This window comes from Danio rerio, chromosome 14 (assembly GCF_052040795.2).
Source record: "Danio rerio strain M-AB ecotype USA chromosome 14, GRCz13ab, whole genome shotgun sequence".
Classification (NCBI taxonomy): domain Eukaryota; kingdom Metazoa; phylum Chordata; class Actinopteri; order Cypriniformes; family Danionidae; genus Danio; species Danio rerio.
Genome location: NC_141034.1, coordinates 16611346 through 16631130, shown reverse-complemented (window position 1 = coordinate 16631130; position 19785 = coordinate 16611346). Strand labels below are relative to the sequence as shown.

The following is a 19785-nucleotide window of genomic DNA, read 5'->3' as shown; positions in this document are numbered from 1 at the left end:
TTAAAGCTTACACCACACATACAAACATTTTGGTATGAAATAGTTTGACGAATCATGATTTATTTGTGAAATCTTTTTTTTGTTGTTGTTGAAAACATTTTTGGATATGCATGTTTAGTGAAGGAGACCAATGTTTTGTGTTCTGTATGTTATTTGCATTTTTATCTAAATGTTTTACGCATTTTGGGTTTCATAATTATATGACCTCTGTACTGTAAACCGTTAAACTGGCTTGCATAAAAAAACACCTGTTTTAGAAGCAGGACATTCACACACCTGAAGAAGTTTCTAAAGCTTTTTATGTAGTGCTTGTGATCAGATGATGAAATGCTTTGAAAAAAAAGATTAGAGGACAGATACAGTTGAAGTCAGAATTATTAGCCCCCCTGTATTATAAGCGCCCCTGTTTATTTTTTCCCCCAATTTCTGTTTAATGGAGGGAAGATTGTTTCAGCACATTTCTAAGCATAATAATTTTAAAAACTTATTTCTAATAACAGATTTATTTTGTCTTTGTCATGATGACAGTAATTAATATTTTACTTGATATTTTTCAAGACACTTCTATACAGCTTAAAGTGACATTTAAAGGCTTAACAAGGTTAATAAGGTGAACTAGGCAGGTTAGGGTAATTAGGCAAGTTATTGTATGATGATGGTTTGTTCTGTAGACTATCGGAAAAAAAAAATAGCTTAAAGCGGCTAATAATTTTGTCCCAAAAATGTTTTTTTAAAAATCAATAACTACTTATATTCTAGCCGCAATAAAACAAATAAGACTTTCTCCAGAAGAAAAAATATTATCAGACATACTGTAAAAATGTCATTGCTCTGTTAAACATCATTTGGGAAATATTTAAAAAAGAAAATAAAAATCAAAAGGGGGCTAATAATTCTGACTTCAACTGTATAACTGCATACTTTGCAGAGAGACACAGAGGCTGCAACTTTAAAGGTCTGATAGCTTTTGAAAGAGGACCATTAAGCTGTCTTTAGTTATAAATGTAAAACTACATCCACAATTGCCATTGGCTCTTTCAATACAGACAACAGTGATGGTGTTAAAGACTCATCTGTCCATTTTCTGGTTTCAAATATGACATTTACTTGCCAGTGCATTGCAGCTATGCTGGCCAGTGATTCAAGATGGTTATGATGTTCCACATTCAACAATAACATATTGCTTCTGCTGTTTTTAAAATGATTCTGTAGATTTGATTTCAGAGGGAATGCAACTGAACGAATACTGCCAGATTTCTGTCATTTCCAAAGGTCAAATGTGATCAGTGAATTTACAGAGAGGCTCTTGATGCACATGTTTTAGCCTGTTTTTCTGACATTTTGCAGAATGTGGCTGTGCTCACAGCTTCTTCAAATGGGGTCACACAAATATAAGAAATAGAAAAAACACACTTCTTTCAAAACAGCTTGACCATTGTATAAGGAATATTGAACCGTCAGTGTGTTTGCCTGCTTATATTTGTGTTCAATTGTTTTTTTAAGCCTGAAAACTTGTTCAAATAAATGAACCATGGAATTAATGAATAATAACAACAATAATAATTTAGCTCAGATGGAAACTAGGGACAAAACTGTTTTCAAAAAATTTGCGGGAGCCAAAACTTTGGACATATACAGGCCTTATAAAGACTCTAAATGCTTTGAAAATGAAATGGTTTAAAATGACTTAAAAGTCATTTAAGTATTAGTCTCACATAGCTGACGTCTGAGGCTGAGACTATATAAGAGTTTTAACATAACAGTGATTTGTTGATTACGCTGTCAATTTGAAAAGGCAGTCCATTTGTAAATCGGCCTCAGTGGGGCAGACTGGTGGCGATGGAAAGAATAATTACAAACTGTTATCGACTCACCCCCACAGACATTACTTTTGGTGACATCCAAATGAAATTGAGTCAGGTTTTGGCAAGCCATTTAGCTGACTCTGATTAAAAGTGCAACTTATTGCATCTGAACTTTACAACATACTGTATGCAGTGCTTACTGAGAATTTATAAAAAAAACTGGCCAAACAAATTCATTCATTCATTTTCTTGTCGGCTTAGTCCCTTTATTAATCTGGGGTCGCCACATCGGAATGAACCGCCAACTTATCCAGCAAGTTTTTACACAGCGGATGCCCTTCCAGCCGCAACCCATCTCTGGGAAACATCCACACATACACACACTCATACACTATGGACAATTTAGCCTACCCAATTCACCTGTACCGCATTTCTTTGGACTGTGGGGGAAACCGGAGTACCCGGAAGAAACCCACGCGAACGCAGGGAGAACATGCAAACTCCACACAGAAACACCAACTGAGCCGAGGATCAAACCAGCGACCAAGCAACCTTCTTGCTGTGAGGCGAACGTGCTACCCACTGCGCCACTGCGTCGCCTGCCAGACAGATCATTGCTTCCAATAATCTTTGAACAAAAGTAAGTAGTTGTACTTTAATTGATTACATAAATAAATAAATACGACTTGGTTTGAGTTTGGTTTGAGTATCTTAGCATGCTTAGGTGTTATTCACCCAAAAAAAACTAAGTTATTAAGTTATTTATTACTCACTCTCATGTCATTCCAAACTTTTCACAGCTTCATTTGTCTTCAGAATAAAGTAAAATATTTTAGATGAAATCCAAGAGCTCCTTTATGTTCCAGAGAGATCAACAGCTTATTCACGTTTTCATTATTTTTTACGGCTTAGTCCCTTTATTAATCAGGGATGGCCACAGTCGAATGAACCACCAACTTATCCAGCATGTGTTTAATGCAACGGATGCCCTTCCAGCTGCAACCCATCACTGGGAAAGACCCATACACTCTCATTCACACATATACACTATGGACAATTGAGCTTACCCAATTCATCTATAGCACGTCTTTGGACTTGTGGGGGAAACCGGAGCACCCGAAGGAAACCAACACGAACATGCAAACTCCACACAAAAATGCCAATTGACCCAGCCAACGTTCGAACCAGCAACCTTCTCAGCGCTACCCACTGCCACCTTTATAAATGTGGTTATAAGTCAATAACAAAGCATTTCTAGCTGCAGTTTTAAACAGCTTACCAACGTTTATTAATGTAGAGTTAATGCTTAACAAATTATGAGTTCACTAGATGCTGATGCTTAATAAATGATTCACACTGTTAACCCTTACTGTAGATTATGCAGTAAATAACTGTAAAATATCCAGTGTTTAGATGTAATGAAAAGAAACAGTATTTTACTGTAAAAGGAGCAGGATTTGTATGAAATTCTGTTGTCCAAAGAATAAATTACAGTAATTTACTCTATGTACCATTACAGATATTTACTGTGATAATAAATGGTAAATTACTGTTCAACCATTACTGCCCCATCTACTCTGATGCTTTATGTTGCTATTTTATATTTATTTTATCTCTGTGTTTTCTTTGGTTCCTTTTATGCTTTTAACATTGAGTATCAGGAGTCAACCAATGCCACAGAGCTTATTAAAAGGTAAGTGTAAGATATGGACGAAATGCATTTAAAGGCAAAAATATTCACACAGAGCAAAGAAATTGTCACAATAATTTTTATAACTTTGTTTACTTTTTCTATAATTAATCTAATTTAAGTGCCTAGTTTGACCTATAGTTAAGATTTTAAATTGCACTTTCCACTGAATATTAGTATGTTGCTAAATAACTAGTAAAAATGTGTTATTTAAAAAAATATATATATCTTTAACAACACGCACATACATTTTTGCAGAGACTCAATGAATTTGTCTGGAAAACTGGCAAGTAAAAGTGCCTTTAACAGTATAAAGGCTTTCCTAAATAAATGTATAAATCATGATATTTGTTGTGTTTTTTATTATTTTTACTACAGATTTGGAACGACATGAGAATCAGATTATTTATTTATTTATTTTTTCTATGGATGAAGTTTATATTATTGTATATTTTTATTGTTTTTATTAAACGATTTGTGCATAACTGTGATAAATGTAGGCAGTTGCTTTGAAAATATGCTATGTAACAGGGGTGTCAAACTCCTGGAAGGCCACAGCCTAGTAGACTTTAGTTCCAGCCCTGCTTCAACACACTACCTTTAGATTTAGTTTGATCAGGTGTGTTTAATTAGTATAACTGCACTGTTACTCTGTAGATTGTGCAGTAAATAACTGTAAAAAACAATGATTTAGGCATCACCACACACTCCCACAGGCTGTCCGTCTTATTCTAAACACAAAGGTGTTAGAGTTTTCAGAAAATGCTGGCCCTTTAAGAGAGCCAGGTGTTTGATTTGTTTACTGCTAAGTGTGCTCTATTCTCTGTCTATCAATTCAGATGTAGAGTCTGATATGTTTTAGGCTTTAAATAAGAATCTAAAATGAGTAAGTAAAATGTGTTCAAATGTTTTTGAGGGTTTAAAAAATAAGGCTGTGTTTTAGGTTATATTGTTGTTATCTTGAACTGTGTACTTGAAAGCTACATTGTTAGCTAGTTAGCCTCTCCTCATATAACTTCTTACATTACTTTTGTTTAAGTATATGTATTTATTGGATATTGCATATTGCCATAATGTACAGATGCTAACAGTTGTATGTATCTTTCTGGCAACTAAGCCAAAATTAAATTCCATCATCTCAGTAAGGTAACATATGCACATCATTACAGGGAATAACAAAAACATGATACACATAGCCATCCACACACAAAAGCTCCACTATCCGGTCCCAGGTTGTGAGTTTGTTGCTAAGTATTTTTCAGAGCTGTGTTTCCATCTATGAATTTATATTTGAAACAATAAAAAAGTTTGTTGTCATGAGATAATTATAACAATAAAAGATTGGATCCTTTGGTTTTTCGGTGTTGCCAACTTTACTTTTGTTTTCTATAATTATTTTAAACTTTTTGAGATTTGACAGAGCTTTTAATTATTTAAAACTTTAAAATTTAAAATAATTATTTTGTGTTTTTTGCTGATCAGTTTTTTTTTTTTTTTTTTGCATGGTCAGCATTAAGGAGAGAGTAACACATTTCACTGCAGCACTTTGTGTGTGTGTGTTTAATGGATATGTGATTGTGATAAATGTTAGCAGTTGCTTTAAAAGTATGCTATATACCAGGGGTGCTTAATCCTGTTCCTGGAGATCTACCTTCCTGCAGATTTCAGTTGCTATCCATATCAAACACACCTAAACCAATTAATTAGGACCTGAACACCACTTGATAATTACAGGCAGGTGTGTTTGATATGGGTAGCAATTGAAATCTGCAGGAACGTAGATCTCCAGGAACAGGATAAAGCACCCCTGCTATATACCATGGGGGTCAAACTCTAAGTTACTGGAGAACTGCAGCGCAGCAGAGTTTAGTTCCCACCCTGCTTCAACATTACCTGTAGATTTCTAACGAGCCTTAATTAGTTTTATCAGGTGTGTTTAATTAGAGTTACAGCTTAAAGTCCCGGTCACACTGCACTTTTCTCCCTTTAGACTTCCACTCATACGCATGTGAATGCTGCAGACCTGGAATGCATGCTCATGCGACAAATTTTACAGTTTGCAGCATTGGAAAGTTCAAGCTTGGAGAACTCTGAACTGTGAAATCACATCATGTGATTGCTTGAGACTAATCAAAGATCAGACCATGACCTCTCTGAACAAAAATTATGGACCAGTTGCTTGCATTTTCAATCTCTAAATATTTTGTTTAATCCCACTCCTTTTCGCAGAGCCATATGACAGAATTTTGCATGCTTAAACGTTAGTTTGACTGCAGCCTTGCTGTGCAGACCTGTGGCTCTCAGTAATATGAAAGATGATACTTATATCTGCTGATTTCTTAATTTTGTTATACATTTTCTGTTTTATATTTGGTTGCTGCCAAAACAATAAAATAAATTTGTCAGAATTTACAACTTAATTAATTTAAAGAATTAATAACAGGTAAGAATACTAAATCTTAGTAACACCTTGACATACTATTGTGTATGCAGTATAATGCTGTGAGTTGTAACACTACAGTACAGTAATTAACTGTACACAGTTTCCAGTTAGTTACCACTACTGCTCTATTACAGTAATTAACTGGCAACATTGTTGCCAGCTACTCACTGCAATGGTTCGGTTACAGTAAACAACTGGCAACACCGTTGCCAGCCACTCACTGTAATGGTTCAGTTTCAGTAATTAACTGGCAACACTGTTGCCAGTTACTTACTGTAACCAAACTTTTACAGTGAGTAGCTGGCAACAGTGTTGCCAGTGTTCTACTGTAAAAAAAGCCTGGTAAGGTCTAACAGTGCATAGTGTGTTATTATAAAGTGCTACAGAATAATCTTTTATTATTCTTTTTCTTTTTTTAAGATATTATGGTTTGTCTGACTGTCCTTGTGTTATATTTTTCCTCAGGTAATGATAAACATTTTAGTCCAAAAATATATTTCTTGATTGAAGTGATAATAATATGACTTACATTAGTCTGTTAAATTGTCCATTAATGCTGAAAAGTACATACTGTAGGGATTTTGGAGCACAATTTGCTGCCTTCAAAGAAGACACCTTTTCCAGAGAGGCCCATGCATATGTCAACAAGACAGTACAAAACCACATTCTGTATACATTAGTCCTGGCTGCAAAGGAAGAGGACACAGTTACATGACTGGCCTGCCTGCAATCCTGACCAAACTCTAATAGAAAATGTGTGGCATAAAATGTGACAATGAAGACCTAGTATCGTTGCCCACCTTTAGACTTGTTTGCAGGATGAATGTGACAAAATTACACCTGAAACACTTTATCACTCGGTGTCTTCAGTCGCTAAATGTGTTGTGAAAAGGAATGGCAAGATTACAAAATGGTAAAACCTTTACTGTTCCAATCCAACTTGTTTTTAAATGTGTTGCAAGAACCAACAATGTAACATGTGTTTTAAAACAAACAAACAAACAAACAAACAAAAAAACAAACAAAGACTTTAAATAACTTAGAAATCCCTATTTTCCCTTTTTTGTATTATATTTTTCTATACTGTCTTAACTTTATTTTTATTTGGGGTTGTACAAATAAATAAGTTAAAGTCGGAACTTTACAACCTCATGTTCAACTTTTCAGATTATGTTAGTGTGCTAGAGTATGCTACTTGTGTTCAACTGGATATTATGAATTTGAGTTGAAAGGGATACACAATTAATGTAAATGAGCAGTTGTTGAATACAGTAACATTCGTTCACTCTGTTGATTCACTAATTCTGATGTACATCGGTTCATCACTGTCTTTGTTTAGACATTCTATTTAATTCATTTGACTCGAGTGTCTTTTTATTTATGCAGTTTTGTAGCTTCAAGTGTTAATGCTTGAAAGTCGTGCATCACATCACAAAACTGCCAACACCGATATCATCCAGCTAATAAAACGAACACAATTTAAGTGTGTATATTTATGGTCCTCAATAACCCAAAAGTCTTCATAAAAAATGAGAACTGACATGGGTAGATGGAATCCTCCAACATAGACCCTCACAAGTCCCCTTTAATGTATGAGACATTCCATTAAAAGGGGAGCATGTCCTCATGAGCAGAGCTTTTAGGCTGATTAGTTACAGGAATAGAAAAAAGGACTCCCAAATGACCTTCAGTAACACTGCTGGTAGCCCTCCAACATTCTTCCAATACACACCCACAGCCAAAGCTCCGGTTGTTTAATATTCCAGCAGCAGCAGCTCATGAAGCCATCTCTCATTTGACATCATAATTATTATTAGGAGAGAGAAAGGAAAAGGCAAATCTGCATTTACAATTAGAGCCATCCTTATGCCAAATAGATAATAACACGTGAGATTGGGTAATGTCCTTGATTTGAAACTCCTTATTCTCTCTGTCATTCTCTTTCCCTCTTGTTTGCTCTCCCTCCCCAAGTGCTGAGGTTAGAAAGACAGGCAAAGAAAAGCTGTAGCCAGTGTCTGGAAAGGGCACCAACAGAACATGCAGATTCTTTTGACAGGATGCTTGTGAATGATGTGATTGCCAAGATGCAGCACTGCAAATTCCTGGATCTGCACTCTTTGCTAGTCTTGCAATAATGTTAATTTTGACAATCACAGACAGTAGCAGTGATGTTAGACAACACTACTCCCACACCTAAAATGATCCTAAATTATACTAAAATCAAATAGTTTACTGTGATTGGAGTTTGCATTTTCTGTCTGTGTTTTTATGAGTTTCCTAAGGGGATGGTTTCATTTTTCAAAAAACAGAAAACATGCAACATAGGTCAATTGGACACAATAAATTGTCTGTAGGTGTGAAATAAAGTTGTATATAATGCATGTGATGCTATAGGATAAATTTTAGCAGCTCTGTGACACTGTAGATTTAAAAGCCTCATGGAATACCTTGAAATGTGTATGTTTATTCAATGATTCATGTAAACTCAATTTGGCATGAAACTCCGGCAACTTATCCAGCATATGTTTTACGCAGCGGATGACCTTCCAACTGCAACCCATTACTAGGAAACATCCATACACACTCATTCAGACACATACACTATAGACAATTTAGCTTACCCGCTTCACCTATAGTGCATGTCTTTAAACTTGTGGGAGCACCCGTAGGAAATCCATGCAAAAATGCCAACTGACCCAGCCGAGGCTCTGAATCAGCGACCTTCTTGGTGTGAGGCGATCATGCTACCCACTGCGCCACCTTGACGCCCGCTCAGCCAATAATGTTCTCTTCATAGCACAACTGTGCCAGCTCAGGTGCATCACTTCCATGACAACTTATAATAATGATACTGAGTGTGACTGGCCACTTTTTCTCCACCTAGAAATACAGTTTTCTGTGTAATCCAAATGGGTTGAATATTTTTTGTAGTTCATGTTGACTAATAATTATGATTGCTTTGTGCTGTCTCTGGGCTAAAGCAAACCACACCCATGTGCTGTAGTGGTTCACCTGAAATTAACATAAAAGCAGACTTTATTCACTCCAAAGAAAATCATATTTACATTATCTGTATTGCTATACAAGTACTATGCATTCATTCATTCGTTTTCTTTTTGGCTTAGTTCAATTATTATATTGGGGTTGCGACATCGAAATGAACCGCCAACTTATCCAGCACATGTTTTACGCAGTGGATACCCTTCCAGCAGCAACCCACTGGGAAACATCCATGCACACTCATTCACACACATACACTATGGCCAAATTAGCCTTGCCAATTCATCTATCCCGCATGTGTTTGGACTGTGGGAGAAAATGGAACCAGAGGAAACCAACGCGAACACAGGGAGAACATGCAAACTCCACACAGAAATGCCAACTGACCCAGCTGAGGCTCAAACCAGCAACCTTCTTGCTGTGAGGTGATTGTGCTACCCACTGCGCTGCGGTTACGCCCACAAGTCCTATTCACCCAATCAAAATGGAAGCTGTGTGTAACAGATTTAATTTTTAATCTCCTAGTTTCCTGTCTGCTGACTTTGTATGTGTGTAATGTATTTTGGGGCTTGGGGTTTGCTGTAGAGAAATGCTGTGCAAAGCGGATTTCAAAGCGACTAATAGGAAGTTCAGATCAGCACAGTTTTGGCTACTGTTTATTATTTTCTTTCATTTGCAAATGTTTTTAACATGGATAAAGAAATTATTTCAGTAACAACAATGGCTCCTTAAAGGTACTGGACATATCAAATGCAAGAAAGCATTTAATTGATCAGAACATTTAATGAGAAAATGAAGGTGACAAAAAACAAACAAATTTATTTTGACAAATGACAGACCTAGTTTTTTTAACGTTTATATCTTCTAAATGTGCATTTAGATACGGTTTTGGTGCACACTATAGTACATATCACTTTAAGACTAACATATTGATATCAACATCTAAAAAGCTTAATTTGGATTTCTACAGGGACTTTGAGCATTTTTAAGTAAGGATGGTTGTTGCAAGTCTAAACTAGGGATGTTTAGACTTGCTACTGGAAGACAGCAACTACAGAGAGTCATCCTTTAAAGTTTTGCACAAATTGGAGCTGTCTGTTCAGTAAAAAAAAAAAACACTTCTAAAACACCTGTCTATCCTGAAGATCTTGTTAAGGATTTATTTGATTAGAGCTGCAGCTGAAATGGGCCCATCCAGGAACAGTACAGTTTAGACATCCATGTTAAATCTTTACCACTAATATTGGTTCAGGATTTTGACCAAACTTTCAAATCAGAAGGTGTAGACTTACTGATAATGTTTTGCAGGGTCTAGGAAAAATTATGATGTCTTTTAAAATGCAATCTATCTAATTGAGTGCATCTATTGTGAACTGTATTGTGCTAAACTCTTTACTTGTGCAGTTCACGTTATGCTAAACTGCAGAATCGGGTAGAGGCTGAGGTTCATTTGATCGCTTCATACACAGAAATGTAAATCAAGACACCTGTGTATTCTCCTTTTACACAATGCCCCCATTTCCATCAAAGAAGCAAGATACAGTAGGTGATTGCCCTTAAACTTGATGATGGAGGAGGACAGTGGGATGCATCTGCAATCCATCCCATAGCAGGGGGCCTGGCGGGCAAGCTAACTCCTGTGGTGGAGTAGGCTGATAGATGAAGCCCTATTTTCTGGCCTGCCACACGCCCAGACAGGGTGAGCTCCATGTGGGAGCAGCAGGCCCCATAAGATGATGAGCCAGACTGCAAGGAGGAGACAGGTCACAGTGGCCTCATTAACACCACCACAAATACACACACTTGCCAAACAAGCATCACACTCAATCTCACACACTGCACTGAACTGTAAGGACAGAGCTGAAGTGTTTTTTGATCTAAGCTTTTGGTATTTCAGAAGATGGGATTCAGGTAATTGTGTTTTTTTCTTAGGATGAGGCTCAGGTTCAGGGGAAATGTGAATGGCTCTTGCACTATGGGTGGGATTCACCTGCTGAGGGATTTCAGCGTCAGATTGGTCCTGTCCAGCATTTTGGTGATATTCTTTGCTTTAAAAGCTACAGCATCTTTTGCCAGTTAGAAAAATAATAAATTTCCTTGAATTCTGTTTACATTTGCATGCCTTGGAGAACAGTCATGGGACTTTTATGTTATGTAAGACAGACACATAAATGTGTTAAATTGTAGATCTACACTTGGTGCACACATGTGCTTTTACACACATTTGAAATCAATCAAGATCATCACTGAATTCTTGACTGCTTGGAACTTTTTCTGGGGTGCGTTTTCAAAAACCATCGTTAGCCAGCTAAGGTCGCAAGTTCCGTCCCTACAAACATAGTTTGTTGATTTGCCGTTTCCCAAATCATCGGTCCAACGAACATTTGCAAACTGCGTCACAAACTTCTATGCTTGCAACTACAACTCTGTAGCTGTAGTTAGAAACATAGTTACTGGCTGTGTTCTATTCCTAGTTATCCCCCTATGCTCTATTTATTTAGACCATTCTAACATTTAAATGTCAAATGATTAAAAAAAGACCTATTATTTAAAAGTGGAATTTATGTTACATCTCAGAAGTTTGTGAAAGCAACAAACATAGCATACATTAATGCTTTTAATTTATAGTAGGTTAATTATTAAATATCTGTACTGTATATGTCATGAGCCTGTTGGTTAGGACATTTCTGCATTAATTTGCATGTCAAATGGTAAAAGTAGACTTTTTCAAAAAATAAGACTATACTAGTACTACTACTACTACTGTTACTACTACTACTAATCATCATCATCATCATCATCATCATCATCATCATTATTATCATTAATATTATTATCAAAGTTTTTCATTTCCTAATAAATAATAAATATTAAATTTTATTTCTTAATAAATCTCCTCATTATTTATCAATTTATATTATTTATATATGATATTAGAATACACGTTAGCTTTTGTAAGTGATTTTATGTTTTAGAATAGAATATGTAATGTTCTTAATAATTTTTGTAAAGGAAACATTAATAATTTTTGTAAAGGAAACAGGGCCTATATGTTTTATTCACAAATTTTGCAATCAATATGGAAAACGAGTGCATGTTTTTACCAAAACTAATATTGGACTTTTTTTTTTAAATGAGTGTGCGTGTAAAAAAATTGAATTTGCACAAATAAATGATGGGGCTCTTCTCTAAAGAAGTTGTTACCACCCCATTTAGAGGATCATTATAGGCATTTTTTGTTATAACTAACATGGTTCAAGTGATTGATCTGCGACAGAGAATCTATGGGTTTTGAGAAACACTCGTCACTACATTGTTCTTTTCCCAAATGATGCATCATACTATGATCATTTGGCCACGAGTTAAGTCGTTGTTTTGAAAATGCACCCCTGATCAGCCACACCTTTTATAGTACTTTATTACCCTTTTCTTCATTTGTCTTCAATATACTACGCCTTCCTCCAAACTGTAGTCATGTGTTGCTACCCAGTTTACTTTTTTTATACTACAATCCATATATATATATATATATATATATATATATATATATATATATATATATATATATATATATATATATATATATATATATATATATATATATATATTTTATTTTATTTTTTTTAAGAAGAATTTTGTACAAAAAGAGCAGGCTTAGTTTGCTTAGTTTTGTGCATTTTGTCACAGTTTTAAATGTCAAGCTAATTATCTTGGTAAAATTGTCTTCATAAAATTTCACAGTGTTGTTGCATCTTAAATATAACTATAATCATTTTAAGTTGGATTTCAGGTTATTTATTGATTGCTATTCAACAAAAACCCTTTACTTAAACCTCAGCCTCATATTTGCAGATTTAAAGTATTTTTTAATCCAAGTTTAAAGTTTGAATCCTCGTCCAACAATCAAATGTGTTGAGGAGGATATTAGCTGTTGGAGTATCCTACTATTTAGGACAGACAGAATGCAAATTAGAATACAGAGATAATTTCTGCTACTAAGCATTGTATAATAATGTCCAAATCAAATATATTTCTTAGTCTTCATTTTGCGCGGAAATTTACTTTTTATAAAACAGCAGATGGATTCTTTAGTACAGCATTCCTTTGAGCCTTGCCATTACCATTTGGTAGGCCACTTTCCCTCGCTGCGATGGCTAAAATCACAGCTTTGAGAACTATTGCAGAGCTAGCTGATTGATATTGGTAGCACTTGCAGTGAGTGCCCCTTTTTGCAATAGCAGGAGTCCTGTTTCAATTTTCAAGGATCCTGATAGTTTATAGAGGCTGTCAGTAAAACCCTGCTTCCCCCAAGACTGCTTTTTTTATCTCATCAAACCAAGTAGAGAATACGCCACTTTTCTGGGGAAACATAAGCATTAGTAACATCCAATTTATTGAGAAAGGAACGAGACGGATGATGTGACCATATAATAACATGCTACATGAAGCTTGTCAATATGGAATATGTGAATAGAAAATCCATTTATGGTATAAAAAGCTAATCAATCTCAATCAAAAGTAAATCAAAGCAATTAATAATGGTTGATGAAATCTGCAGAGTGCAAACAATCACACAGAATTATTCATAGCAGGAAGTGGAGTATAGAAATAATCTGATAATAGTCATACAGCAGTGAAAGAAGGAAATAATTTCATCAGCTTTCTTTAGAATAGTGTCCAACTGATTTCCTGATAGAAAATCAGCTGCTTGTATGTCAACATGTCAGGCTTCAAATACATATAGTAGGATTTTAGAGAAATTCAGTCAAATCCTTCCAATTTTATTTCGCTGTCCTCACAACAATACAAACAGGATCCTTATCTTTGTAATATATGTTTTGCTTCTTTAGTTTTTACATATTTATCATTGTGATGTGAGAGTTAACATTAATCTCTTATGTTTTATGATTCAACATGTTCAAGTTCAGCAGTCAATTGGATGTCATGGAAACTCACTAAGCCAATTGATTTTCCTATAATTGTGTCTCACATCTCTGAAACGCCTCCTGAGAATGCGTTTTAGATTTACTTCTAGCGTTGGCTACAATGATATGCTGCAGCTGCTAAAATAATAAATGTAACCTTGCTAAGTCCTGTGAAAATCCGCCGCCTCTTTATGGCTGCATAAATACATAACTGTGCATGTTAATTTGCACACTTTGTTTGTAATTCATAGCCAGATGAATGTTCATCACTGCTGGCATCAATTAAAAGTACTTGGGTGTTTTATGCAGATTCTCAAACAGGCTGTAAACTGACAAACAGCACTGCACATTGTCCATCATGACTTTATAGCACATGCTAACAATCAATTATAAGCAAAGACAAAAATATTTTTGTCCATATTTGTTGAGTCAAACCACTTTTTTGACAGATCCTGTGGACAGATTACAAATACAATTTTGACTCATCCCTCAGTTTGCAAATGGCAATGAATGAAAAGAGTAACATCTGGTTTCTGTTGTGAGTCCTGTGGGTGAAATTAGTTTTATTTAAATAGACTGTTAAATCACTCGTCAATGTCCATTTCTGGATTCATTGTGGATTCAAGGTTAATGTGTTTCACTTATTCTTTAATTGTGGCTTCTGAAAGTTTATATTTGATTTTATTCACAATTTAAGTCCAGCAGCTGCAGTGGTAGAGGAGCAAACAACCAGCACTCTCTTTCATCCTCAATACCATGACTGAGGTGAGACCCTTAAACAAGGCACTGTAACCCAAACTGCTCACCCACTAAAAATTAAATAAATAAATAAATAAAGGTTGCCTGCTTTTCTGTGTGTGTGTGCGTGTGTTCATTTGGATGGGTTAGTTGCAGAGCACAGTTTCCAAGTATGGTACACCATTCTTGATCATCTGCTATGACTTTCCTTTCGTAGCTATTTCATGTAATAAAGTATTGATAATTTCAAATATTTTTGTCATCAATTTTTTTAAGTCAATGTGATCTGTGACCCTGGACCACAAAGGAATGTTATGTTACACGGCTATAGCCCAAAATACATTGTATCAAAATGATCAAAATTACTCTCAAAATATAAATTTTTCTAATGCCTATTTTTGTTGTTGTTGCTATAATAAGTAAAGTAAGTTTTTTTGTAATTGGTAATATGAATTGCTACAGACTTCATTTTGGCAGTTTTAAAGCCAAGTTATTTTTTAAACCCTTGAGATATACAATTTTTAAATAGTTGTATAATGACCAAATATTCTTTAATTCTTTTCCTTTTCGACTTAGTCCCTATATTAATCAGGGGTCCCCACAGTGGAATGAACCACCAACTTATCCAGCATATGTTATTACGCAGTGGATGCTCTTCTAGCCACAACCCAGCACTGGGGAAACACCCATACATTCTTGCATTCACACACATACAATACGGTCTATTAAGCTTATTTAATTTACCTATACTCCATGTCTTTGAACTGTGGGGGAAACTGAAGCACCAGAAGGAAACCCACACCAACACAGAAAAAACATGCAAACTCCCCACAGAAATACCAACTGACCCAGCCGGGGCTCAAACCAGTGACCGTCTTGCTATGAGGTGACATCGCTACCCACTGCACCACTCTGTCGCCAGCCAAATATTGTCCCATACTAAAAAAATATACATTAATAGAGATTTAATTAATCAGCTTTCAGATGGTTTATGAATCTCAATTAAAAAGGACTTGCATGACTGGTTTTGTCGTCCACGGACCACTGTCACATTTTTTTGACAATTGACAGCTGGTTCACAGCAAGCGCGATAACTATAAATATAGCAAGAAATATTTTCACGTGCACACTGATGAACAATACTGATCTGTTTATTTTTTTGCATTTTTTTGGCATTACTCCATTCATTGTCACAATCAAATGTCTGCAGTGTGCTACTAGTGAGTTTGACCATTGAATCCAGCTCATGTAAAAATTAATCGATCTAATCAAACAGAGAATTTAGCAAACACAGTCAGTGATGTGGAATAAAAACAAGCTATTTTGCCCATCATTTCAAAAGAGAGAAACCACAGATGCAGAAACTACCACAAAACACATAAGGGACTTTTTTGATATGCTTCAATATGCCAACCTGGCTTTGCTCGCATAAATTCCATGTATTTTAATTATTATTTTCCATGATATAACCAATATTTTCCGAATTATTATCTTTAAAAAATCTTTGAAGGAGCTCCACCCTTTTGTCATTTGTAGCTTTAATTGCACAAGCCCTTTCTTTTTCAACAGATTCTGACTGGCCGATGGTGTTTTATCATTTATTTGCAGGGGAAAATAATTCATGAAAAGTCATTCCAACAATACAGTTTCTCTACATCTTTACCATTATTATAGCTGTGGTCTAAATTCTGAAAACTCCATAAAAACATGCAAACTCGGCCTCCTGGTTCAGCCGGGAACCAGCAACCTTCTTACTGTAAGGCAACTGTGCTAACCACTTAGCCATTTTGTTTATAACCCACAGTTCAGTTTTGAATGCAAACATAATTTTTAACAATTGAGTATTGTAATAAATGCCAATTCTTCTAGGGGATAAAAAGTTCTCTTACCTTCAGAATGATGAGACAGGGTTAGAAGGCTCACACAAGAGGCACCAATTCCTGATCCAAATACAGTGATGCGATTGGAATCGCCACCGAAATAGCCAATGTTCTCGCTTATCCAACGCAGAGCCTGGATCTGGTCCAAAAGCCCATAATTCCCTTTAGCAGCCTGGTCTCCTGTGCTGAGGAAGCCTGTAACAAAGCAAGCACACATTGCATTTAGAGAAATAGCAGTAACTTAGGGACGTTCTTAAGACGTTCTCTCACTTTTTGCTTGTAGATGATAGATTAAAACTGGCTGCAGACTCATTTTATGGGGGGACATGAGGCATATCTTCAAAATATTACATTTTATTCTACAACCATTCAGAAATTCTACATATTTGTGTTCTTTTAATGGTATTTACTGACATGAGATAAGTAAAGCATGAACATTAAAGAAAGCAGAACAGTATTACCAAATGTTGACAAAATAAGTAATGGTGAACAAATGTTAAATAAAATGAATGAATACTAAACACAAAATAAATATTTTATATAACAAATTCATTGTTCACGATAGCTTGATACATTATTGCTTACAGCTAACTACTGGGACCCTGTAAAATCCTATCGTTTAAACTTCAAATAGTCCTTTCAATTTTACACACTTTTGTGACAGATTGTCTAGCAGGGAATGCAGCAACAAGACTGAAACAATGTAAATCAACGCTTTGCCTCCCAAAAGAGCTATTATTAGTACTGGTGACGACGTAACACATTTTCTGATACACAGAGGCTAGATGTTTTATCTGGATTGCTTTCTGTCTTCACTCCAACACTGGATGGTTAGCTTTGACAACCTGACATCTCTCGAGGGGAAGCCTCAAATTGCAGGGCTGGTGTTAACATGCGTGGCACTGTGTGTTTGTGTGTATGCAATAGAACATGAGAGATTGAAACAGAGAAAGGGAGAGTGGGTGAGAGAGATAAGAGAGGATTCACTAAACATCTGTGTGAATTTACTGTGCAGAGTTTCAGTGCAAACCCCTGTCAGTCAAAAAAAAAAAAAAAAAAAAAGAAGCTAACTCAACAATGAAAAGTTGCTGTTAATTTATTTACTCTCAGACCAAGATGGAGGAGACTTTCTTGTTCAATAGAACACACAAGATAATTTTTTAGCTTTGAATACATAAAATGCAGTCAAAAATGCAGACATGAAAAATGCTTAACTGAGATTATACTTCAGATAATAATTTTGTAAAAATAAAATCTTTGTAAAAAATGAACCTATATAAAAATCAAATAAACTGTATACCAATCACATATTTAAAATACAAGGTAATGTTTGGATTTCACAGATATAAAAATATACAGCAGGTAAAATAAATAATAAACACAATTCTACTACTTTATTTTCTTTTTCTGAAACCAATTGAGTTTTGATGTGCTCAATACTTATTTTGTGTTCAAGTGTATACAGTATATACAACATAAATTTCTAAATATTGTAAACATGTCTTTTTACACAAATAAATTTTCAACCATTAGATTAAAATATATGTTAATACAGTGCTCAGCATAAATGAGTACACTCTATTTTGAAAATTAATATTTTTTCCATTTCTCAATAAAAAAAGGCAATGCATTTTGGTGATTATATGATTTAATAAACATATATATTTATAAATGTAATATTTTAGTCACCAGACATATTTAGAAATTGAAAGACAATTCAATAAATTCAAGCTAAATATTGCAAAAAAACAAAAACGAAAAAAAAAAAACATAAAAACAAAAAACAAAAACAAATTACAACCTACAAAATTTCAACAAAATATTTTAATTTTTTGCTTCTCTTGATTTTTCCTCTTTTGAAATTTGTATTTAATATTTTTACATATAAATTTGGCTGTAATAGTATTTGGACCGTTATTGTAAGTTAATTTTGTTTGATAAGCTCCAGATTTGGCTTCAGTGCTGACTAATTTAATGTATGCACAAATATAAGATTCTATAGCTTCCTATTAAACATATGAGTTTAAAAAATAGATTTGTGAGGGGTGTATTTACCAATTCAACTATAAAATTTAAATATAAAAATTTATTCAAATATAAAAAGTACAATTATATCTGTTCATATTTAAATGCTGTATGTGGATATATATAACTCATATTAAGCAATGACAAAATGTGCTGAAATAATATTACAAAATGTATATTTAAATGTAATCATAATTTATAAAAATCCCAGTGTAGATCGTTGTTTATGATCAATATAGTCAATAAACTGTAAAAAATAAATCAGTAAAATTTATGGTAAAAAAAACGGCAGCTGTAGTTGCCAGTACTTTACCGTTAAAAAACAGTACAAACCGTAAAAGTAATTTTTCATTTTTATGGTAAATTACAGTATTTTATTAATTTATAGAGGTAATATGTCTGTATTTTGAATGATCAACATATACACATGTCATACATGCCATCTATATTAAGGAAACATACCGTTAACCAGGTTATGGATTTGTACTGTAGCATTTTTACAGATTTTTACCGTTGAAATCATGGCCATGTTTTAAAGTGTAGCATATCATAAGCGTTAAAAGGAATTTGCTTGTGAATAAATATTGTAAACGTGATCTCAATTTAATAGCTGTGTCTAAAAGCTTCAGAACACAAGAAGGCATGTCTGAATCTAAATTTGCATAAAATTCTGTTTGCTGAGCGGCTTTCAAGTTGTTTTTTTTTAAATCAGCATTCAGAGCAGCTGGTTATTATAGCACAACCCTGTGCGAGCAAGTTGGTGGTTGTTGTAAAAAACGAAAGTGGCATCTTATAATGTGGGTGAAAGATGAAAATTAATGCATGATCCTACTTTGATTCGACATAACCTGCTGAACATGTTTGTTGCCATTGGTTGGTTGGTGTTTGTCGATGTGGTGTGAACTGATCTTAAAGAGAACACTGTTCCACTATGGATGGAAAGTAATATTTACTATCTTGTCCCCCAAATCCATCTTTTATTATGCTTTCATCAGGAACAAATCAATTAAACAGCATGTAATATATTAGCATATCAAACAAAGCATGTTTTTTGAAATGCTGCTTCCTGTACAGAAGAGCGTGCAAAGATAAAGGAAATAGGTTTATAGAGAGCAGCTTTCCTGAACATCTCAAGGGCATTGGCAGACATTCTGCACTTCATTATGTCACTTTATATTGACGTACAGCCACACGCTGAATTAAATGAGAGTCAGAGCTCATCCTAGCACACAACTAGATGTTTAAAATAGCATTCATTTGACAAAAAATTAATAAATCA

General features: G+C 34.7%; 1 protein-coding gene across 3 annotated transcripts in view; it reads right to left on the bottom strand.

Annotated features, from left to right (window-relative positions):
- Positions 1-19785, bottom strand: part of nlgn3a (neuroligin 3a) — a 300140-nt gene that overhangs the window by 76771 nt on the left and 203584 nt on the right. For all 3 annotated transcript variants that reach the window (XM_087280595.1, XM_087280596.1, NM_001166332.1), the window contains 1 exon segment: positions 16491-16676. In XM_087280595.1, coding sequence (XP_087136721.1) covers positions 16491-16676 — 186 coding nt within the window.